The sequence below is a fragment of the Palaemon carinicauda genome, chromosome 12 (assembly GCF_036898095.1).
Source record: "Palaemon carinicauda isolate YSFRI2023 chromosome 12, ASM3689809v2, whole genome shotgun sequence".
In the NCBI taxonomy this organism is placed as follows: Eukaryota; Metazoa; Arthropoda; class Malacostraca; order Decapoda; family Palaemonidae; genus Palaemon; species Palaemon carinicauda.
Window position 1 is genome coordinate 6,244,114 of NC_090736.1, and position 24,113 is coordinate 6,268,226.

The following is a 24,113-nucleotide window of genomic DNA, read 5'->3' on the forward strand; positions in this document are numbered from 1 at the left end:
AGGATCAGCAACGTCCTCATCTGAAGGAGCTTCGTCCGACAACTGATGAGTCTCAAGCAAGGGAGAGACCTGCCTTGGTGGCAATGCTTGACAAGCAGAGTCCACACGCACCGGAGCATCAGTAGCAGTCCAGGACGCTACGTCATGTAACTGCTCAACAGACTGACTAGCAACAACAACAGGAGCGGGAGGACGCTCGACGTCAACTCGAGACTGCCTTGACTGCCTAGACTGAGCAGTCAAAACAACTCTTGACTGCGGTGCTTGACGCTCAGCGTCAAAACAAGCCAACTTCGCTGGTTGGCGAACGTCCTGAACGTCAACAAGAGCATTCGGCAGCGGCTGAACGTCCATATGCGGCTGAAAGTCAACACGGGACTGCATCGAGTGAGGCTCTACAAAACGTGACTGACGTGACTTTGTAACGTCAACGTCAACAGGACGAGCAAAGGCTCGTTTGGGCGGCTGACGGCCAGGATCTCGAACAGCTAAGCGGCGAGGATCATCGTGAACCTGTTCAGCAGAATAGTCCTCCATAAGAGAGGCAAGCTTACTCTGCATGTCTTGCAGTACAACCCATTTAGGATCAACGGGAATGGGTGCGGTAAGAGACGAGGGTAACGTCTGTGACTGCAAAACATTGCCTACACTAAGACTCTCGGAGCCTGTGTAACGCTTCTGTTTAGGCGGCGAGCAGTCTTCTGATGACTGCACAGGGTCAGAGCTGTCCCAATGGCTACAACCAGGACGCTGGACCTGTCCTGAAGGGACTGACTTTCGCTTTAAGGGTCTCGAAACCTTGCTCCACGGTTTCTTACGCGATAAGCCTTCGGATGACGAGGAGAAAACCGTCTCGCTCGTCTTATGGTAGGGGCGGTCTTGACGAGACACGCCTGAAACCATAGAGGGAACGTCTGTTCGTTGGTTAAAGCCTCTCGAACCCATAAGTCCTACGACATTACTTCTCCCTGGGGCTTGGGAGCTTGCAAGAGGTCTCTGACTAGGCGAACGACAGGCACGAACAGACGAACCCTCAGTCGCAACACTGATAACACTTTGCGCACTAATCACTTTCTCCCCACGATTTTCTAATGTGGCACTCTGACACTTTAACTCTTTTACGTCCGCCATGAGTTGATTACGGTCCGTAGCTAACGACTCAACTCTCTCGCCCAAAGCTTGAATGGCACGTAACATATCCCGCATTGATGGTTCCTGAGTGCTAGTAGAGGGTTCAGGCACAACTACTACTGGGGAAGGATTAGGTTCAGGGGCATGGGAGGAGGAAAATTCTAACGATCTAGAGGAACTTCTCCTCACCCTATCTCTCTCAAGCTTACGAGAATACTTGTCAAACTCAAGCCAATCGAATTCCGAAAGGCCCACGCACTCATCACACCGATCTCCTAATTGACAGGTTTTACCCCGACAATTAGAACACACAGTATGTGGGTCGAGAGAGGCCTTTGGAAGACGCTTATTACAATCCCTAGCATTACATTTACGAAATCTAGGAATTGGAGAAGGGTCAGCCATTTTGAAAAGTCAAAGAAAGTCCAAAAAACAATCCAAAGTCATCAACAATTAAATCTATCCAAAAAAGAGTTCAAGAGTTTAAGTTGAAGATAAAACACCTGCACTGCGAAAGCTCAAACCAAAAAGAAGTACTTCACCAAGACTGTTGAAAAACTCCAGGTTAACAGCGAGTAATGGAATCAACTTGTCGATCAGACCGACAGAGAAGAACTGGAGCTGTTTACATGTACTGTATATGCGGTATCTGGCCGATAGTTGGCGCTGGTGGGCACACCCGCAACCTTCATAGCGATCGCTCGCGAGTTTTTGTGTTTTTCTGTCGAGCCGCCGGAGACGTCAGCTATTATATATTCACCGGCTAAGTTAAATATTTAAAAATACATAATATAAAGAAATAAAATCAATTAGCATTTAACATGACAAATTCGTAGATAATTTGTATTTTTCCTAACTATACAAACCTTAGCTATTTAATAGGGGGTTTTACTTTCGGCGTAGCTGAAATGACGAGCCATTAAAGTTTAGCGAAGGTTAAGTACTGTACCCACATCACTAGTTAGCACCCCCTTAACTAGCGGTCTGGGTACTTAACCCTCGCTAAACTTTAATGGCTCGTCATTTTAGCTTGCTACCGCTGCCACTCACACACCTGTGATTAAGCTCAGTTTGCTTGGAGGTAGGACTTCAATGGGGATAGATCTGGCGGGCAAGTTTGTATAAATAGCTAAGGTTTGTATAGTTAGGAAAAATACAAATTATCTACAAATTTTTCATTTGTTCCGTAACTGGAATACAAACCACGCTATTTATTAGGGGTGAATCACCCAATAGGAAGGGTGAACGTCCCTGCTAATCTGGCTTTTGGCTTTACCTGCACCTCGCTAAAACCTTGCCATGCAAGGTTCGCGGCCTATGCAAGCTGTGTGTTGAGATATATAGAAGTGTGACCGTCAAGGTAAAGTTATTCAGTCTTTTAGAAGAAAAAACTGTTGTAACCAAGACTTTCCCAATACCACCTCGGTAGGGTATGGGGACACAACAGTATTAGTTTTAATACTAGGTACACAAGGGAGCATGGTTTACCTGCAGTGGTTTAAGGTCAGCTTGTGCAGAGAACCCAGGATACTGCTCTCCCCAAGAAAGGGGAGGATGAAGAAAAAAATAAGAGCCAGTCAAACCTATTCATTGACGCAGACTAAAACCGGGTAACAATGCCCTCAACCTTCTGCTACTTGTCCAATAAGGAGCTTGAGGTCTTAAACCAGCTGTTGTGCAGCCACCACAGGACCGATAAAAAACTTATCGAGTCTCCTGCGGGTCACGTCTTGCAGGCAGTGGGATGTGAACGTAGTTTGACGTTTACACACTCCAGCCTGAAGAACCTGCATCACTGAGAAGTTTCTCTTGAATGCCAGGGACGTAGCTACGTCCGACATCATGAGCTCTGGGGCGACGTGAAGGAGGAGGGTCTGGATTCACAGCATGGTCTATGACCTTGCGAATCCATGCTGATATTGTGTTCTTGGTGACCCTCCTCTTGGTCCTTCCTGCACTGACGAAGAATGCAGGCACACGAGGAGGGGCTGCGGCTGTTCTCTTAAGGTACAGCCTCAAACTCCTCACTGGGCAGAGTAAGAGATGATCAGGGTCATCTGTTACAGAACAAAGACTCGAAATCCGGAAGGGGTCGAATCATGGATCCGCTACTCCCAGGTTCTGAGTCTTAGCAATAAACTCAGGGACGAAGCTGAACGTTACCTCTCCCCATCCCCTTGAATGGGCGATGTCGTATGAAAAACCATGAAGTTCACTGATTCGTTTGGCCGAAGCCAAAGTTAGCAGGAACACCGTCTTCCAAGTTAGGTGGCGATCTGTTGCCTGGCGTAACAGTTCATAGGGAGGTCTCTTAAGAGACCTGAGAACTCGAACCACGTTCCAAGGGGGAGGTCTCACTTCAGACTGAGGACAGTTAGATTCATAACTCCGTACAAGTAAGGAAAGTTCTAGCAATGACGAAATGTCCATTCCTTTCAGTCTAAAGGCGAGGCTCAAGGCTGAGCGATAGCCTTATACCGCCGAGACTGACAGGCGCATTTATTTATGCAAATATATGAAGAACTCCGCTCTTGCTGGAATAGTGGCATCGAGAGGAGAGATACCCCTTCCACGACACCAATCACAGAAGACTTTCCACTTTGCCTGGTAGACTGCTGCTGATGACTTTCGCAGGTGTCCAGACATCCTGATTGCAAGTTGTTGCGAAAATCCTCTCTCTGATAGGAGATGCTGGATAGTCTCCAGGCATGAAGTCGTAGCGAAGCTACGGCTTTGTGGAATATGTTGGCATGGGGTTGTTTGAGTAGATCGTGTCGTGGAGGGAGTTCTCTTGGAGGCTTGGTTAGGAGTTGCAGAAGGTCCGGAAACCATTCTGCTTGATGCCATAGCAGAGCTATGAGGGTCATTGAAAGGTTGACCGATATTCTGGCCTTGTTGAGTACTCTCCTCATCAGGCGTAAACGCTGATGTTGTCCCACCGTTATTGGAAACCATCCTGCCAGAGAGCCTTGGGGTCTGGGACTGGGGAACAGTACAGTGGGAGCCTGAAGTTCAGAGCCATTGCGAAGAGGTCCATTGTCAGAGAACCCTACAAAGTCAGGACTTTGTTGGCTACTAGATGATCCAAAGACCATTCGGTACTCACTATCTAAGATGCTCTGCTCAGGTTGTCGGCGAGCACATACCTTTTGCCGGGAATGAAGTGTGCCGATAGTGGTATCGAGTGGATCTCAGCCCATCTCAGTATCTCTACCGATAGATGGGATAGGTGCTGCGAAAAAGCACCTCCTAGTTTGTTGATGTAAGCCACAACTGTGGTGTTGTTGATCATCACCACCACTGAGTGGCCCGCCAGGAACTGTTGGAACTGTTGAAGGGCCATAAAGACGGCCTTCATCTCTGGAAGATTCATGTGGAGGTACTCTTCTGATTCTGACCAGAGGCCTGAAGTCGTGTGGTGCAACACGTGGGCCCCCCACCTTTTTTTTGAAACGTCTGAGAACAGCATCAAATCTGGGGGGAGGACGAGAAGATCCACTCCCTTTCGTAGATTCTCGTCTGCCACCCACCACTCGAGGTCAGTCAGTTACGCTGTTCCCATGGGGATCCGGATGTCTGGGGAATCGAGAGTCTGATGCCACCGGGACTTGCGTTGTCACTGGAGGGATCTCATCCTGAGGCGACCATTGGGAACTAGACGGGCCAGTGATGAAAGGCGACCGAGGAGACGTAACCACGTTTGGGCTGGAAGTTCTTTTCATCTGAGGAAGGGTCTTGCGACCTTCCTCAGCCTTGTTATTTTGTCGTCTGATGGGAAGGCTTTGTGGAGATTGGTGTCTAATATCATGCCTAGGTATGCCAGTCTCTGTATAGGAAGCAGGGATGACTTCTCGAGATTTACCATGATCACCAGATCTTGGCAAAGTCTCAGAAGTTTGTCTCGGTATTGAAGAAGGGTTGACACTGAGTCTGCTAGGATTGGCCAGTCATCCAGATAGCGGAGGAGACGGATGCCAATCCTGTGTGGCCAAGATGACACTAGGGCAAACACTCAGGTGAAAACTTGAGGTGCTGTGGAAAGACCGAAGCACAGCACCTTGAACTGGTATTTCCTGTTGTCTAGGCTGAATCTTAAGAAGTACTTCCTTGATGACGGATGGACTGGGATCTGGAAGTACGCATCCTCTAGGTCCAGTGTACACATGAAGTCCTGTGGTCTTACCGCTAGTCTGCCGTCTCCATGCTAAACGGAGTTTTCTTGACAAACTTGTTCAGGACTGAGAGGTCGATGACTGGTCTCCAGCCTCCAGACGCCTTTCTTACAAGAAAGTCGACTGAAGAAGCCTGAGGACCCGTCGAGGACCTCCTGGAGAGCGCCCTTCTTCCACAGGGTCTGGACTTTTGCCCGAAGGGCCTGCCTCTTTGCTGATCTCAAGGACTCTATCGACACTGGATTTCTGGTCTGGAGAGGGAGTGATGTTATGAACGGGACGCGATACCCTAGACGAATCATGGAGATTGTCCAGGGTTTCGCCCCGAGTTGCTTTCACCTGTCCAAGCAACTTTGTAGGCATCCCCCCACTGGTGAAGCAGGCAGAGTGCCTATTCTAGCGTTTGCGGCCTCAGCTGCTCCATCTAGGATTCTTCTCTCCCCTGGAGGACTTAGTGCCTTTCCTGTCCTTGAAAGGAAAGGGATTCTTAGACACCATTGTCTTCGCTGCTGATTTGGTCGTAATGGTCTTGGTTGGATGGGGCTGCTGAGGAGCTGGTGGTTTATACGGCTTGGATGTCAAAGCCCTATGGAGGAGGGAGTCCTGATGGGACTTCCTCCCTCTCTCAGCACCATGTTCAACATCCTTAGGCTCAAAGAGGTGGGCTCCCTCTAGAGAGGAATGTCTGAGCCTAGCTATCTCGACGTTGGTGGAATCTCTCAGACACTGCGTCTCAACGTTTCAAGATGTTATTCACGCACAAGTTCGAAATTTGGTTGGCGGGAAACTCGATCGTGCAAGTGCCCAAGAGAAGGAAAGTCTCCATTGCCTTCCTGATACGTTCCTTGGAGAAATCCTCAGTTCGCACCAGGATTCCCAAGGTACCTAACCAGATATCAAGCCACAAAGTAGCCTGCATAGCATACTTCGTGACCTTTTCCTGATTAAGGATCTCGGCTTCCGAGAAAGAGACCTGCTGACTGAAGAGTCTGTCTAGAGAGACTCCTTTAGTGAGCTCTTCCAAAGAATGGTGGAGAGGAAGAGCTGGACTAGGCTCCTCCAGGATCTCGAAGTACGTCCTCTGTTAGACACGAGGAGGTGGGAGGAGCTTGTTGGTAGAGCAGGAACGTTGGGAGGAGGCATACTCGGAGAGCTGTAGGGCAATCTTAGCTCTGGCACTGTTCAACCCTTGAGACCAAGGCAGGGCTGCACTGGTCTTTGAGGGCTTCTGGGTACCAAAGACACGGTCTAAGACCGTGTCCTTGCCCTCCCGAGGGAGGATCTCTGGGTCGGTAAACCCGTTGAGAACCCTTATAAGACTCAGGACCTGCCAGGATGCATGTTCTGACTCTTTTTATTCTCCTTCCGACGTCGGACTTGCAGCGAAGTCTCCATCTTCCAACCCCGAGAGCTCTTCCCGGGGTGGGTTGCGGACATCCTTCGAGTGGCTGGCTGTCTCCATCTTGGTAGTCCTCGTGGAGGACTTTGGCGAAGTCTTGGAGTCTTTGAGCTCCTTCCGAGGAAGGAGGTAGGACTCCAACATCGAAGGCCTGGATGTCGTGTCCTTCCTGATCTCTGATAGGGAACTCTCTGCGTGAGGGGAGGCTTCCTCTGACGGATGAATGGAGGAGGTCCTTTCCCCATGTGACTCCCTTGGCAAAGGTGAGGTGGGTGAGTATCCCAGAGAAGATACAGGCGGGACTAGACTTGATGGTCTGCCCGGAGTTAGTTTTACCCTCAAGGAAATGACCACGTCAGAGACTCCTCTTTCCCTCTCAAGGGGGTTGGAAGAAGCCATGATTCTGTGTCGAGAGTCTGGAGCTATAGGCTGCTTCGATGATCGGCCAGACAGGGCATGATTGAAGGCCTGTGCTACAGCTCTGACTAAGGCACTGAACCGTGGCTGCTGACTGACCGATAAACTGTCAGACAGATCCCCTGAGGAGAAAGGGACAGAAGGTTCCCTGCGAGGAGTTTCCTTTAAAGGTAGGTTCGCCTTAGAAGAAAGCAGTTTGGAGATCCTGAACCCCTCTGCAGAAGCCTGTTCTCCTTTTCCCGCTGGACGTGTTGAAAGGCGTTTGCGTGGAGGGGACTGACCGAGTGCAGTACCTTTACTGGCACACGGGCAAGCGTTGGCGCGTGCGCGGAGGAGTGGTGGCGCGCGTGGGCGAGTGTCGGGTGCGCGCGACCTGGTGCATGCGTGTGGGAGAGATATGGCGAGCAGCAGAGCGCTGGCGCATAGAAGAGAGATGGCGAGCGCGCGCGGGAGAGTGCTGGTGAGTGGGCGAGTGTGCAGGCGAGATCTGGCGACTACGCGTGGGCAAGTGATGGCGCATGTGCGTAGGCGAATGATGGCGCATGCGCGCAGGAGAGTGATGGTGCGAAGGAGAGTGCTGGCGCGCAGGCGAGTGCTGGTGCACAGGAGTGTGTTGGGGCGCGGGATAATGCTGGCACGCGGGATAGTGCTGGCGCGCAGGAGCGCTGGCGTGTAGGCACATGTTGTAGCTGCCGTCTATGAGGGCGAGCAGGTGAAGGGGCGTGCCGAAGCATTGTAGAGCGCTGATGAGCAGGCTGGTGCTGATGGGCTGCTGGTGCGCTGCAGGAGGTTGCGAACTTCGGTAGAGCATCAAGAGGCTTTACCGGGAACTAGAACGGCGATGGAAGGTCAGCAGGTTTGTTGGATGGTTGATCAGGAACCGGGATGTGCCCTTTGGAAGGGCGAGCATCCACCAATGGAGATAGCGAACGATCTGCAGAGAGGTACAGGACCGAAGTCGGAGGACTAGCATCAGGTCCAAGCACGGTCGGAGGTCGAGGGCCAAAAGATGACTGCAGCGGAGGCTTCTCTGCAGGTGACGGCTGCGACGACAAAGCAGAAGAGCTGAAGAGGCGCCTTTTCACCGATGATGAAGGGAGACCTCTAAGGCGAAGTGGAGGGCAAGCTTTACGAAGAAGGCGCCCTCTAGGGGCCGTTGGATCAGTGAGCTGACCGTACGCCACAGCAGTCTTCCGAAGAGGCGGCTCTATGAAACACTCGCAGGAGAGACAGACGGACTTAGTTTCTCACTCGAAGGATGATCAGGAACGGGAGAAACTAAGTCGGCAGCAACAGCTGGAGAGTCTGGAAGAGCAGAAGAGTTGGACGAGATCACAGGCGACACCTCTGACACCACAACGTCGACAAGGCCCAGAGGATCTACCTCCGACAGCGACGATGACTGCTGCACACTAGCACCCCTGCGGAAGATTTGCAGCAATGCATCAATGGAGGGTGGACCCGAGAGCCCCAAGGACGACCAAACCTGTAACAAGGAAGTTAGTGACAAGGCCTCACCCGGGGGGAGAGGTGGGGCCGCTTTGATAGGGGAAGCAACACCATCTCTCGAGGACCGGGGTTGGCCAATATTAAATAGGTTTACGTACGCTACTTCTCGACGGTCTCTCGGAAGGAGATTTGGAGGAGGGTCGGGAGACGGAAGAAGAGGCCTTGGGTTCTTCCCCCTTCGAAGGAGAAATATCCCGCTTAGACTTCTTCCGCCGTTGCCCAAACCTCTCCACTGGGAGGAAGACCACTCCCTGCACTCACTACACTTATCATCACAGTCACACTGTTGACCTCTGCAGGTGGGACAAAGGGTGTGGGGATCGGTCTCCACCGCTGACATAAAAGTTCCACAGGGCCAGCCGGTGAGCCCAGGGCAGGTGCGCATGCTTGCAGAAGTCAACCCACAACCCCACACTAGAAAATTAAAAAGCAAAAAACAGATTAATGACAGTCCAAATAAGGCAAAGGATGAAGAGCGGCATCGTCCGTTCACCATCCGAGGCAAAAGTAAAGTGAGCTAAATCACAGGTGTATGAGTGGGAGCGGTAGCAAACTACCCCACCCTAGCCCCCGCTAACGAGCGGTGTGGGTAGCTAACCTTCGCTAAACTTTCACGGCTGGTCATTTCAGCTACGCCGAAAGTAATACCCCTAATAAACAGCGTGGTTTGTATTCTATTTACAGAACAAAGTGAATTTAAATGGACAAGGGCAGATACACAAAAGATTCCTAAAATAAAACAAATTGTATTACGGTACTCTATGAAATAATGTTTATAGAGAATTCATCTATCAATATGGAATTTTCATACTAAAATTGAAATTAAAAATACTCACCTGGAAAATTTACCTAGCCCTGAATCTCAATAACCCGCCCAAAAATTCTACCAACTTTGGTAACCCTGATATATAAATCCTACGGTATTCTGTACTGGGATTGGTAACACCGACAGCTGAGCCCACCTGTCTCCAGTTGAATAATACCAGAAGTGGGGAAGGACGGATGGCACTAGCTAAATTATCTAGGCAGTTATTACTAATATTGATTTTAGTATGAAAATTCCATAAGGATAACGTATCTACCAAGATTATCCACATTGTCAAGGAAAGAGGATCTAGAAGAATTTCCCTTTTTGTAAGACTAGGAGATAACAAACAATGATTAAATAAAGCGAGAAAATACTGAACTTAATCCTGACTTTGTCTCTGGTAACCGAAGAGGGGGCTCCACTAAGACCTCAAAAATGCCTGGAAACCAGTCCTTCTGATGCCAAAAGAGAGAGTTGAGGGTCAATGACAGGTGACTGGTTTCCCTCGCCTTTTTGAGAACTGACCTGATCAGAGAGAAAGAGGGAAATCTGTATATCTGAAGACTCTCTCAGTCTTGCAACAGGGCATCTGTCCCCACACTCTGGGGAGAGAAAAAGACAGGGCAAAGAAATTTCGGAGGAGTGGCCATCTCCTACCGAGGTCGTTGAATACCTTCTAACAAAGAGTCCACTCTGAACCCTGGACTTGATTCCCTCTAAACAGACCATTTGACAATATATTGAGACGTCCTAGAATAAAATCTTGTCTCATACGCCCAGAGCAGAATCTCGCGTTCTTCCCAACTAAGGGACTCTTAACGGGTGCCCACCTACTTCCTCAGGTAAAAATTAGCCGTATAATTGTCTACAAAAACTAGCACCAACGAATTTAACAGGTGATCCTAGAAGGCCTTTACGCCAAGCCTAACAGCCTTCAATTGCTGCTAGTTTAGAGAAGCAGTCTTCTCTACTTTGGACCATAGACCTAAAATGGTCTCTAAACCTAAATGGACCCCCAGCTTTGAGGCATCGGACCACAACATGAGATCTAAAGGAAGGGAGCAAAGATCTGTCCTGACCTCGAGGCAGTCCCTTAGAGACCATCACGACATTGAGGGGAGATCGTAACAGAAGACTCGTCAAAAATGAAGACCTAACTCCGCTGAAGTGATCTCATCCTGAGACATCCTTGCGGGATCAACGAGGCTATAACAACAATCTATTATAACACTCTAAGGTCATTCTTACACTTGCACATCATTTCAATCTCGCTTTATTTATCTACAGCTTCTTATCAAATTCCTTACTCTGTGTATCTTATAAAATTTGGATGGACCACAAATGGAAATAAGTGTTCAGAAGCCTCTGATGATTAATTTGAGCAATAACATATGGTAATTAATTCTGCAATGGATTCATAATAAACAGCAGAATTGACAAATATAGTAGAACTGTAAGTGCTATGTACCCACTACTACAAAAAAGAAATATCTCAAGAACGGATGAGACACGAGTCCTGACTGAGAGGCTAAAATCTAACGTGAAAACTGTTGATGCACGTTTTATGTATAATTTACGGCTTAACTAAAAGAGACAATAATTCTTCAAATTGAAAAGAGCCAATTGAGATGGTTTGGGCACATCTGCAGAATGCCTGAAGATTATGATGTAAAAGGAATATTTTATTAGGTTCCGGAAGGCAAGAGACGACTGGGAAGACCAAGAACTACGTAGAAGGATAAACATCAGTAATATGTTAGCAAGATGGAACACACATTTTAATGAAGCTTTGGGAATCTGCCAGGATTGTACGGAGTAGAGAAGAATAGTCAAGAATCTCTCAACTGATTGACTCACATAAGTCTAATGGGCGTCTTGGTGAGCAGTCAAGATTGGTTGAATTTTTATGTTGATTTGAATAGTCAAAGTTCAAAGTAAAAGAAATTCTAAAATGGTAACATGTTAAGTATGTATTAAGGTAAGTATTCACAATATTAGCCAATACCCTAAACTTTGCTTAGAGTATTTGACAGACTAATTTGGCAATCACCATTTTTCCCTTGTAAGAGCGAAAACACATAATGGTAAACGTTGGGGTGTATGAATGATGGTGGCCGACTGAAGTATATGGCAGTGTAAGGGGGTTTGGAGGGGTCGTCAGCCCACTGTTAGGTAAGAACACGGGGAGCCTTTGTACATCAGTGGCCAGTTCCTCCTGCGTGCATAAAATATGGACATCAACTACACTAATACTTCCCCCTAACCTATCCTAAAAGCTATGTCCTTACCCACTTACCTAACGGAGGGCTAACGCCCCCTGCGACCCCCCCTTACACAGCTATAATTCTTTGTCAGCCGTCATCATACATACCCCTCTAACACGGCTTGTAGGAAAGGTGGGGAACTTTAGGTTAGTTGGTGTCCATTTTCTATGCACGCGGGGAAACTGGCCGCTGATATACAAAAGCTCCGTAAACATTAACCTGTGGACTGTCATTAGTGATTATTGAACCACCCAACTCCCCTTCTGACCCAAACTAGGATGCAGTGTCCTGGGTCATCAGTGGGGAAGGATACGCCCCTTTGCAAACCACAACTTATGAAAATTGTCCTACGACATAATTTTTAATTACACCATAGTACAGTAATTCATCAAAGTATTTCTAAACGGTGAATGGATAAAGTTTTACACATGATATCAGATAGTTTGCCCCTGCCTCACTACAGTACAGGTGGGACAACAAGTCTGGTTTACCAAATTGGATTTAGTCTTCCTTGATTAATAAATTGTTTCTTGGTACAGTTATTGGAAGGATTTATAAAAACCGTAATGGTTCTCTCCAACCATAGCCGTTAAAAACTACCAAAACTCGAGCTTTGGTGTGTGAAGAAAACAAATTTAGTCTAATGTAGGCTTTACCAAGATAAATTTGTAAGAAGGCATATAAGGATAGTTAACTATTATTATCACGGTAAGGTAGAAACCAGAGGGCTTAAACTGGCCTAGATTAAATCCAGTTATATCGGCGGACAATTTATCGTAGGTACCTCAAGGAACTGCGTAAAACTTCCATCAATAACATTGTACCCTAAAGTAACTCGAGTCAACTACTTCGCACATATCTACAGCTACAACATATATCTATTGATTACAATCATTCAACCTTCAGTAGCATCAGGGCCAAAAATAAGCAAGAAAACGCCGTAAAAGAGAAGAAAAATACTTCTTGACGTAACCGTTGGCCCAACCTAGAGTGACAGCCTTCATACGTCTTTATGTTAACATTCTTAGATCAAAATCAACAAGAGCACAGACACATAAGTAATGCTTAGCACTTCACGCGTTACTAATTACTCATTGGCTATACCTTAAGGTCACTTTCGGGCAAATATTTGCACTCTTTTGCAATTTCTATCCACTTGTCAACGTCCGCCATTTTTGTTTATAGGTGAAGGGGCTACGGCCTTTCGTATACTTTATTTCACTTTAAAAATTCTTTACCAAATATAGCATTATTATAATGAAATAATAGTGATTAAATATTATAAGTGAATTATTATCCTTTATTTTCATTATAAATCTTCCTTTTTGCAAATTTTCTTAAAACATATGTTAGGATCGTTGTTGCTAAACTATTTTTAGGCTGCTGCCGATGTCAGTGGTAGTGATTCTAACAAACTGCTAAGTCATGTTTCTCAACCGTAACTGTTGGGGGTGTCGAGAACGTCCTGTTGTTTCTCGATCCGGAACTGGACGTCAGAACTAGGAAACCGTCTTGGTATGTGAATATGAACTGACAGATACATTTTATATCGCTTGGAGACATATTTGTTTGAGAATATTATTGTTTTAACTGAAACCACTCGCGACCTGCTTGGGAAACGTACTTATGGGAATGAGCCGTTTGCAAAAAAATCCATACAGAACATAAGATATTAGCACTTAACGTAAAAAGTGTATGATTTTAACTAATGTGGTAAAAATAAATTTTCTTCTCAAGGCTTGGCTCATTTATTCTTATTGAATTCGCCAAAATCAAAGAATTTGCGAGGGTTATGTATTCACCCGTGTTCGTTTGTTCGTTTGAGAGCAACTTTACAAAAAAAAAAAAAAAAACTACAGTACCGATTTTGGCCAAACTTAGTATTCATGTTGGGCATGACCCAAGGATGAATCTGTAGCATTTTGAATAAAGTACATCAAATTACAAGTACGCAGTAGGTAGCCTTCCTGTGCGACTCCAATCAGTCTTATTTTGCTCTTAACTCCACTGCATACTTGTATTTCGATGTATTTTCTTCAAAATCTAATGGATTTGTCCTTGGGTCAAGCCCCACATGTCCACTTTGTTTTGAAAAAATCGGTTCAGTAGTTTTTGCGTAAAGTTGTTTAAAAAAAACTAGCAGTCTTATTTTGCTCTCAATTCCATTGTGTACTTGTACTTAGATATATTTTCTTCGATATCTAATGGATTTGTCCTTGGGTCATGCCCCACATGTCCACCAAGTTTCGTTGAAATTGATTCAATAGTTTTGGCGTAATGTTGTCCACAAACAAAAACCTAATATTGCGTTAATTTTCAAAGTACTTCTACGTACTTGTACTTTGATGTACTTTATTCAAAATCTTACAGATTCATCACAGTGATATACACAATATGACTACCAAGTTTGGTGAACATCGATTCCGAAGTTTTTGTGTAAAGTTTCTCACAAACAAACAGAATTGGGTGTCGATGGTTCGATCGTGTGGGGAGTGTGTTACTGATTATTATTATTATTATTATTATTATTATTATTATTATTATTATTATTATTATTATTACTAGCCAAGCTACAACCCTAGTTGGAAAAGCAAGATGCTATAAGCCCAACCCCCAACATGGAAAAATAGCTCTATGAGGAAAGGAAATAAATAAATGATGAGAAGAAATTACCTATATATCATTCTAAAAACAGTAGCAGCATCAAAACAGATATGTCCTATATAAACTATAAACAACGTCAAAAACAGATATGTCATATATAAACAATAAAAAGACTCATGATGATACCATCATAATAAGAATGTGTGAGTAGGTCTACTATGCTGGCATCATACATTTGGTCTGCTGTCATATGTTATTTTCATACCTTTTTGGTAGCATTTTTTTCAGATACTGTGTCCTTGTATTGTCATGATGAATGTTTATGATGTTAAATAAAATTCACAGGCGTTGTTATGATAGTAATGACAGCTTGTACATAGTATATAAAGCAGGTATCCTTTTGATCAGGCGGTGGCTGATGCGGTCGGTAACTTCCCTGACTGGTGATCGCCAGGCTGTGGTTCGAGTCCTGCTCTAACTCGTTTGTTCCTTTGGTGGTGCAATCTCACCATCCTTGTGAGTTAAAGATTGGGTGTTTGCGGGAGCCTGTAGGTTTATCTGATGAGTCATCAGCAGCCATTGTGTGGCCCTCCTTGGTCCAAGCTTGTGTTAGAGAGGGACTATGTAGTCAGTCTCTAAAACATTAGCCTGCTTGATAGGGCAATGTCACTGTGTCTTGCCTTTGCCTTTAAACCTTAAATAGTACCATAGTGATAAATATAGTCCAGTCACCATTTTTAATTTCTGTAAATAACAAATAATGTCCAAGGGTGCCAGAGTGGCATCCATCAGTCTCTAATCCAGGTAGATTAGAAACAGCAAAAAAACAAAAAAAAAAAGTTCTATATACCCTACTGCAAGGTTCACCTCACTGTCTCCTGGACTATATACTTGTTTACTTGTTTTGGGTTTAAATCCAACCCTTCACTGAAGTCGAGTGAACTACTTCTCGGGCGGGTCCATATCAATCATCTAACGAAACATTTTCATTATAACTTATACAATTCTTTGATTGTAGCATCTTCCAAATCATATGATATTGTGAAAAGTAATGTCTTTAGTTTCTTCTTAAATTCAATTGCTCCCTTTAGGTCCTTCATTTCAGTTGGCAGTTTATTTTAATGTCTAGGCGCACAGTAGCTAAAAGCCCTTTCACCAAATTTACTATTTGTTCTTGGTTCAGATAGCCTATGTTTGTCACTCATGTGTCTTGTGTTAACATTTGTTTCTAGTTCTAGTTTGTTCAGGCATTCTTTTAGATATTTTGGTTCAGTATCTTAAACGTTAGTAAGAGTAGCTTGTATTCAATTCTCGCCTTTACCGGCAGCCAGTGTAATTTAATTAATGCAGGAGTAACTCTTTCCCTATTGTGTAGTCCTTTTATTAATCTAGCGGCTCTGTTTTGTACTCTCTGAATTTTCTTCAGCTGATAATTTGGTAAGCCATAGAACAGTGAGTTGCAGTAATCAATTCTCGAAAATATGGGTTGATTAATGAGTATGGTTACAACGGTTCTGAAAAGTGCTCTAGATTATCAGAACTTATTTTCACACATACCAATTTCAAATCTATACCTATTTCACAAATTAGAATACGTGATTCTTGAACAACTAGTTAGTCCTTTAGAAAGAATCAAAACAAGGCAACAAGTCACCTTAGAGACAATTATATTTTACGGAGACAGCTATTTGCTGTCGTAAATGGTCTGCTAGAAATGAGAGATGAGAGCAAATGTAGTATATTGATATTACTCGATCTTAGTGTTGCTTTTGATACAGTTGTGCATTTTAGCCTTCTGGAAGCGTTGCAAACGTTGTAGATGCAGTAGGTAGTAGGTTGGCCAGGGCACCAGCCACCCGTTGAGATACTACCGCTTGACAGTTATGGGGTCCTTTGACTGGCCAGACAGTACTACATTGGATCCTTCTCTCTGGTTACGGTTCTTTCCCTTTGCTTACACAGACACCGAATAGTCTGGCCTATTCTTTACAGATTCTCCTCTGTCCTCATACACCTGACAAAACTGAGATTACCAAACAATTCTTCTTCACCTAAGGGGTTAAGTACTGCACTGTAATTGTTCATTGGCTACTTTCCTCTTGACAAGGTTAGAAGAGACTCTTTAGCTATGGTAAGCAACTCTTCTAGGAGAAGGACACTCCAGAATCAAACCATTGTTCTCTAGTCTTGGGTAGTGCCATAGCCTCTATACCATGGACTTCCACTGTCTTGGATTAGAGTTCTCTTGGTTGGGGGTACACTCTGACAAGCTGTTCTCTCTTGTTGCTCTTCCTCTTGTTTTTTTTTTTTTTTTTTTTTTTTTTTTTGAAGTTCTTATATTTTATATCTGCTAATAAACGATTTAAAATCTATTAGTATGTGAGCATCTAAAAGATTACTTGCTTGATAGAAACTACTGTGTGCGAACTGAAAACTCTCACTTATATGGACCATCAGGCAGATGGGTACTCCAGGGAAGTGCATGAAACCCAATCTTATTTTGTATCTTAGGAAAGAAAAACAACTTAAGAAACATGGGTGACATCCAAATAAATGTTAATAACAACCTGGCCCAAATATCTGTTAGTTTGTGACCTAGGCATAACACTTGACTATAATTTGTCTCTCAGTGTTCAAAGGAATAATGTAGTAAGAGGCTACTTTCCTCTCGGTAAGGGTAGAAGAGACTAGCTATGGTAAGCAGCTCTTTTAGGGGATGGACACTCCAAAGTCAAACTATTGTTTTCTAGTCTTTGGTAGTGCCATAGCCTCTATATCATGGTCTTCCACTGTCTTGGGTTAGCGTTCTCTTGCTTGAGGGTACACTCGGGCACACTTTTCTATCTTATTTCCCCTCCTCTTGTTTTTTAAAGTTTTTATAGTTTATGTAGGAGGTATCTATTTTAATGTTACTATTCTTAAAGTATTTTTTTCTTGTTTCCTTTCCTTGCTGGGCTATTTTCCCTGTTGGAGCTCCTGGTCTTATAGCATTCTGCTTTTCCAACTAGGGTTGTAACTTAGTAAGTAATAATGATAATAATAATAATAATGATAATAATAATAATAATAATTTAAAAAAAAAATGTTACAGGGGAGGTTACAATATTGGACCTAAAGAGGGTTACAATGGGGAAGGAAAAAATATTGTATTCCTAAAAACTTTATTATCTCTAATCATAAAGCATTTTCATTCTGTGCAATTTATAAATGACATAATTATAACACATAATATATTTTTAATAGATTGTAAAGTATAATGCATCAATTCATTTGCTTAACATACTGTAAATTTGTTTCCTCTATCCAAAATTGATTTGAAAGAATTGTAGCAGTATCACAAGATATATGATTAATACGAATATTTTCCAATTTCCTAATATCGCAAGAGGGTCTGCCCCTCTCTTTTATTCTTCGCCTGTACTTCTCTTTCTCCCTATTTCCTTAATCTTTCCCATCCCGAGTACCTGCCTTTGAGCTATTACCTGGATTGTATCCAGGGGTACTCTTCCTTTCCCCATATTCCCCACTTCCCTATTATTATTATTGTTGTTGTTATCTTGATTAGGTTATCATAAATTTCATTGTTGGGAACAGCTGTGTTGAAAGGTAAATTAGTATATACAGTATAGTTTACAATAAAAACTATAAAGGTCAGTTATTTTAATTTAAATGGTAAGTAATGTTTTTTTTTTATTGAAAAAGACATTACAAAATACAGCATCACTCGTTTTTCCAGTCCCATCTATGTGAATTCATTAGTCAAAAAAATAATTACTATTGTAATGATTTCCTTATGAAAATATATCTGACTTTTAACAAATATCCATGCTAAGTTTTCTGAAAAGTTTAGATCTAAATTTTACTCATAGATAAAATGTCTTCAATCACGTCCTTTCAGAGAGAAATATCTGAATAGTTGCAGTTATTACAGCACACAGAGGCAATATATAACCAACAGAACCTCTGTGTATATATATATATATATATATATATATATATATATATATGTATATATAATATAATATACACTAGTATACGCAACCCGTCAGAAATGACGGCTAATTATTTAGATGGATATGCACACACGCACTGGTAACCCCCATTTCAACAGGGTATGACTACTTCCTCTCCCACTCCCTGAGGAATGGGGAGAGCTGAGTGTGACCAAAAAGGAAATATATATATATATATATATATATATATATATATATATATATATATATATATATGTGTGTGTGTGTGTATCATCTATATATATATATACATATATATATATATATATATATATATATATATATATATATATATATATATACTGTATGTGTGTGTGTGTATCATCATCTCCTCCTATGCCTTTTGACGCAAAAGGCCTCGGTTACATTTCGCCAGTCGTCTCTATCTTGAGCTTTTAATTCAATACTTCTCCATTCATCTTCTCCAACTATGCGCTTCATAATCCTCAGCCATGTAGGTCTGGGTCTTCCAACTCTCCTAGTGCCTTGTGGAGCCCTCGTGCATATGTGCGTGAACCTAAGAGTTCTGAATAGGGACGACTTTCTCCTTCAGTAGTGAACGATACAGCGAGATATACTTGGCCGCAGGTATGGTGTACGGGAGCAGAAGTTGACTGCAGAGGGAAGTCTTGCTCAGTGTCTTCACCTCCAGCCCTGGAGGGGCGAGGCGCTGCAGGAACTCGACGACGAAGGAATAGCAGTTGAAGGATGTCTCATCATACCTGTTGGGATTAACATAGATTATTGATTGGTTTGATTGTAATAATGACACTAAAGCAAGGTTTACACGGTCGAACAGTCCGTCGAACGCGGTTTGACAGACAAGTGTTCGAAGTGATGTTCGAACGTGTGAATGGGGTATTTGGTTGTCGAACGGTTTGAAGAATGTCTGTTCTCGCCTGACTTTTGTGGGTGGGGCTTCATTGTCCACAAACCTTATGCATTTGTGACTGATTCCACCTCTTCGAACCGTTTGACAAGCAGGTTAGACAACCGGGTTCGACGAACCGTTTGACCGTGTAAATCCCGCTTAAGATTACCAAACACTTTTTTTTTTTGCTCAAGGGGTTAACTATACAGCACACTGTTGAAAAAAACCCCACTAATTTTAATCGGAATTTCTCCGTAAAAATATACTGTTCTCAGCCGTATTCCAGTAAATTACAGGTGACTGTAATTTTATTAAACTTTGTTGCAATCTTTTACAGGTTAGTGACTAAAATATTACTACTTTACGCCAATATGTAAGTTTTTAAAACGACAAATTTAAGAATTTTAGAGGGTTTAAGAATCACCCTTTACCTTAAGACCAGATATTCTGAGAGTTCAATATAATCCTCACACCAAACTGTAAAAATCACCAGCATTATACACTCAAGGCCTTACATGTAATGCACATTCTCTACAATAATAAAAATTTGCTGTAAAAAAAAGAAAAACGGTAAAAATCCAGGAATAAATGTTGCCAGGCATTTACCATAAAGGAGTGATACTACGGCCACCAACCAGTAAAAGATAATAACTACAGTAATTAAGGTAAAATTACGGTCACCTGTATTTTACTGAAAAAACGCTGAGAACAGTGTTTTTAGGGAGAATTTCTGATTAGAATTACAGAGCCACAGCTCTAGAGAAAACAATCTATCTTCAAGTTATACTCAATGGAGTGCAAAATGACCGAGAAGGGATGGGATATGATTTGAAACAGATTCCCCCACTGATGCCATGTTTCCACATATCACTGGCCCACTCCTCAGGCCCCCACCCTTATTTTCTATCTCTTACTTTTTTTCTTTCTCTATCTCTCTCTGTTTCGATATAAATTAGTATGGAATGGTCCATCAGGAAGTTGTGTGTGCGTCACAGAGTGAGTAGTGGCACGTCTGGCATACGAGTGCGAGAAGGCTCCAGCTCACATGATAAGTTTATGATTGGGGGAACTTTTACACAGAAAACACGCCTTGAAGTTTACATTAATGGTGGTGTGGAATAAAAGTTAGAATAATTTCTTATACAAACTAGAAAACGGACAAATCTATATTGAGAGAAAGAGAGAGGCACAGGAGAAGGAGGTGGAGTGGGATTGGAGACAGGAGATATGGCACAAGTGGGGGGAATCCCTTTAAAATCACATGACTTCCCCTATCGACTCTTTCTCGCTGCGTTGAGTATAGCCAGACCAGAGAACGACTAACCTGTCTTCACACCAGGCAGGATCTTTGGCCAGCGTGTTCAGCGTGAAGTCCCAGTACTCTTGCCACACAGGGTCCAGGCGGTTGGAGGAGTCACTGATGATTGGAATCGCTAGACACTGACTCCAGGACGACGTGTAGTCTGAGTGAAGGCCTTCCTGCTCGTACTCAAACACTCGGCCCTCGCTGTCTGTCACCCCTATGTGGAGGTCATGAGTGCTCTTGTATTCGCTTTAAAAAGAGAGAGAGGGAAAGATGAGCGGGTGTGATTGGTATTAAAACAGATAATCAATAAATGCAAAGATTCTACGTTAGATGAAATACATCCAATTTCTTCAGGTAATTTGAAAAGATACTTTTAACAAATATTTTCAATAAATGCATGGTCAAAAGTTTTGATTTAGATAAAAAAGGATGTTTCCAAAATGCACCTCTGGTTGGAGTTTATTCACTCGAATAGTTGATTTTTAGGTCACTAATTGTGCAAATGTCTGTGCTGGTACGAGGCTAGTTTAATCTAAAGTAAACAACGGGGAGATGAGTTAATTATATCAGGTAGTGCCATAACCTCTGTACCATGGCCTTCCACTGTCTTGGGTTAGAGTTCTCTTGCATGAGTGTACACTCGGGCACACTATTCTATCTTATTTCTCTTCTTGTTTTGTTAAACTTTTTATAGTTTATATAGGAAATATTCATCTTAATGTTGTTACTATTCTTAAGATATTTTATTTTTCCGTGTTTCCTTTCCTCACTGGGCTACTTTCCCCGTTGGAGCCCCTGGGCTTTTAGTATCCTGCTTTTCCAACTAGGGTTGGAGCTTAGCAAGTAATGATAATAATAATATTCGTACTTTTACAAAATTTCCATTCATAATGTTTTACTATACCATTTTTCCCAGTACATTATTTGGAGTTCTCAACATAGTCTGCATCTGGTATTGACATATTTATTTAGTAAATTTCCGCTTTTCTGAGTGTTCGTTCGTTGTGCAGGCCACAGGCTCTTGCCCAAGGCAAGTGGGGATGAGTGCTGGAGTTGAGAGAGAGAGAGAGAGAGAGAGAGAGAGAGAGAGAGAGAGAGAGAGAGAGAGAGAGAGAGAGAGAGAGAGAGAGAGAGAGATAAGCGAATGAACAAACACTCATAGTCAAGTACCTCAGTCCAGGGCCCACTGAGAGACTCAGTGGGTTCTTCCTCAGTCGTGTGCTAGTACTGTAGTTTCTGTTCCCGTTATCATCAGATATCTGCCATATCTTATCTAATCATTTTTTTTTTATTTTAGTTTTATCAAATTGAAAAAAAGAGAAACGGAGACAAACAGATAAACAATCAACTTATTTGACGAGTAGATTAATTCGGAATTGGTAAGAACTTTCAACTCAGGATATTCCTAAAAAGTAAAGGAAATCTTACGGATTATTATTATTATTATTATTATTATTATTATTATTATTATTATTAGCTAAGCTAAAACCCTAGTTGGAAAAGCAGGATGCTATAAGCCCACGGGCTCCAACAGGGAAAATACCCCAGTGAGGAGAGGAAACAAAGAAAAATAAAATCTTTTAAGAACAGTAACAACATTAAATTAGATATTTCTTATATAAACTATAACAAATTTAATAAAACAAGAGGAAGAGAAATTAGATAGAACAGTGTGTCCGAATGTACCCTCAAGCATGAGAAGTCTAATACTGGTATTTGCTATTCAACAACAACAAACAGGCACTGCAGGACAAAGGCCTCGGACATGTCCTTATTCATGTCCAGGGTTTGACCTGTTCTTATCATTACTCTGGCTAACTGCGGATTGGTGATGGTGGGAGATTTTTGTCAGATCGCTCACAGCTAACCAACCTAGTATGGATGTCCCTGACTAGTACAGCTTTGCTGAGCATGGGGCAATACACGAATGCTTTCACCACTTCCTGTTCAATAGGTTAGTCGCTCTTTACTACAGATTTATGAGATCTTTGGATCAAGTACTTGACTGTATCTGAGGCCAATCAGTGCTACAATGAGTTATATTATTATTATTATTATTATTATTATTATTATTATTATTATTAGCTAAGCTAAAACCCTAGTTGGAGAATCAGCATGCTGTAAGCCCAGGAGCTCCAACAGAAGAAAAATAGCCCAGTGAGGATAGGAAACAAGGAAAAATAAAATATTTTAAAAACAGTAACGGCTATGAAATAAATATTTCCCATTTAAACTATAAAAACTTTAACAAATCCAGAGGAAGAGAAATAAATTAGAATAGTGTGTCCGAGTGTCCCCTCAAACAAGAAAACTCTAACGCAAGACTGTGGAAGACTATGGTACAGAGGCTATGGCACTTCCAAAGACTAGAAATGAATGGCCGCAAACTTATTTTGCGAAGTGAGCAATTCGGATTCCTGGTTCCGGGTTCCTTATTGCTCACTCCGCAAAATAAGTTTGCGGCCACTCTATCTCTTTATAGATAGGTGCAAAGCTTCTAAGCTTATTCTTATTATTGTTATTAAGTTTATATCACCTGTGCCTTAAATAAATTAATATCATAATGAGATTCTCAATCTTTACTTTTATTCCCTTCTACCTTAAAATTAGATAGGATAACACCTTGCTATCATCAGTTTTGGCAATCTATTGTGGTCAGTTTGGACTTCTTATATTCTTCTTTTATATGCATTGCCCTACCTATAAATGCAGCCAGATCCCTGCTAGGATTTTTAACCAGGATCTCCAATTCAGGGGCGAATCTTCACTACTATTATTAGGACACACCTTTGTAACGGCTCTTATAAAGATCACCGAGTCCTTGACATTTGTAAAGGAGAATCAAGTCTAGTTGAGTCATTCATTCCACCTTTAGCAACTTGAGCCTCCCGCTAGATTTTATAGGTTAATTCTCGGTTAGAAACTGCACAGTCTCCTTTTGCTTCTGTTTAAGCCTTCTCGTCATGTTCACCTTGGTAGATTCATGAACAGTCGTAGCTCATTATTATCATTATTATTATTAATTGCTAAGCTACAATCCTAGTTGGGAAAGCAGAATGCTATAAGCCTAGGGGATCCAACAGGGAAAATAGCCCACCGAGGAAAGAAAACAAGGACAATTAAAATATTTTAAGAACAGTAATAACATTAAAATAAATATCTCTTATATAAACTACAAAAAACTTAAACAAAACTAGAGGAAGAGAAATAAGATAGAATAGTGTGCCGTAGTGTACCCTCAAGCAAGAAAACTCTAATCCAAGACATGGAAGACCGTGGTACAGAGGTTGGGGCACTACCCAAGAGTAGAGAACAATGGTTTGATTTTGGAGTGTCCTTCTCCTAGAAGAGTTGCTTACCATAGTTAAAGAGTCTCCTCTATCCTTACCAAGAGGAAAGTAGCCACTGGACATTTAGCCTACAGTGCAGTAGTTAAACCCTTGGGTGATGAAGAATTGTTTGGTAATCTCAGTGTTGTCAAATATATGAGGACAGAGGAGAATGAGCAAAGAATAGGCCAGACTATTCGGTGTGTGTAGGCAAAGGGAAAATAAACCGTAACCAAAGAGAAGGATCCAATGTAGTACTGTCTGCCCAGTCAAAGGGCCCTGTAACTCTC

At 42.7% G+C, this 24,113-nt stretch overlaps 3 protein-coding genes across 5 annotated transcripts in view; 1 reads left to right on the forward strand and 2 right to left on the reverse strand.

The window, feature by feature from the left end:
* The window catches only part of PpV (Protein phosphatase V), a 43,569-nt gene extending 30,638 nt beyond the window's left edge, over positions 1-12,931 (reverse strand). Inside the window, exon 1 of the mRNA XM_068384341.1 lies at positions 12,805-12,931. Within this exon, the coding sequence (XP_068240442.1) occupies positions 12,805-12,873 (69 nt within the window). The 5' untranslated portion in view covers positions 12,874-12,931. The remainder of the gene's footprint in view (positions 1-12,804) is intronic.
* A 260-nt stretch (positions 12,932-13,191) lies between these two features.
* LOC137651188 (acetyl-coenzyme A synthetase 2-like, mitochondrial) overlaps positions 13,192-24,113 on the forward strand; it is a 119,801-nt gene continuing 108,879 nt past the window's right edge. The window contains exon 1 of the mRNA XM_068384340.1: positions 13,192-13,215. The gene's annotated coding sequence lies outside the window, so the exon portion shown is untranslated. The remainder of the gene's footprint in view (positions 13,216-24,113) is intronic.
* Positions 18,640-24,113, reverse strand: part of LOC137650498 (MKRN2 opposite strand protein) — a 9,035-nt gene continuing 3,561 nt past the window's right edge. For all 3 annotated transcript variants that reach the window (XM_068383725.1, XM_068383726.1, XM_068383727.1), the window contains exons 4-5: positions 20,513-20,740; positions 18,640-19,039 (exon numbers count right to left, since the gene is read on the reverse strand). In XM_068383725.1, coding sequence (XP_068239826.1) covers positions 18,835-19,039; positions 20,513-20,740 — 433 coding nt within the window. In that variant the 3' untranslated portion in view covers positions 18,640-18,834. The remainder of the gene's footprint in view (positions 19,040-20,512; positions 20,741-24,113) is intronic.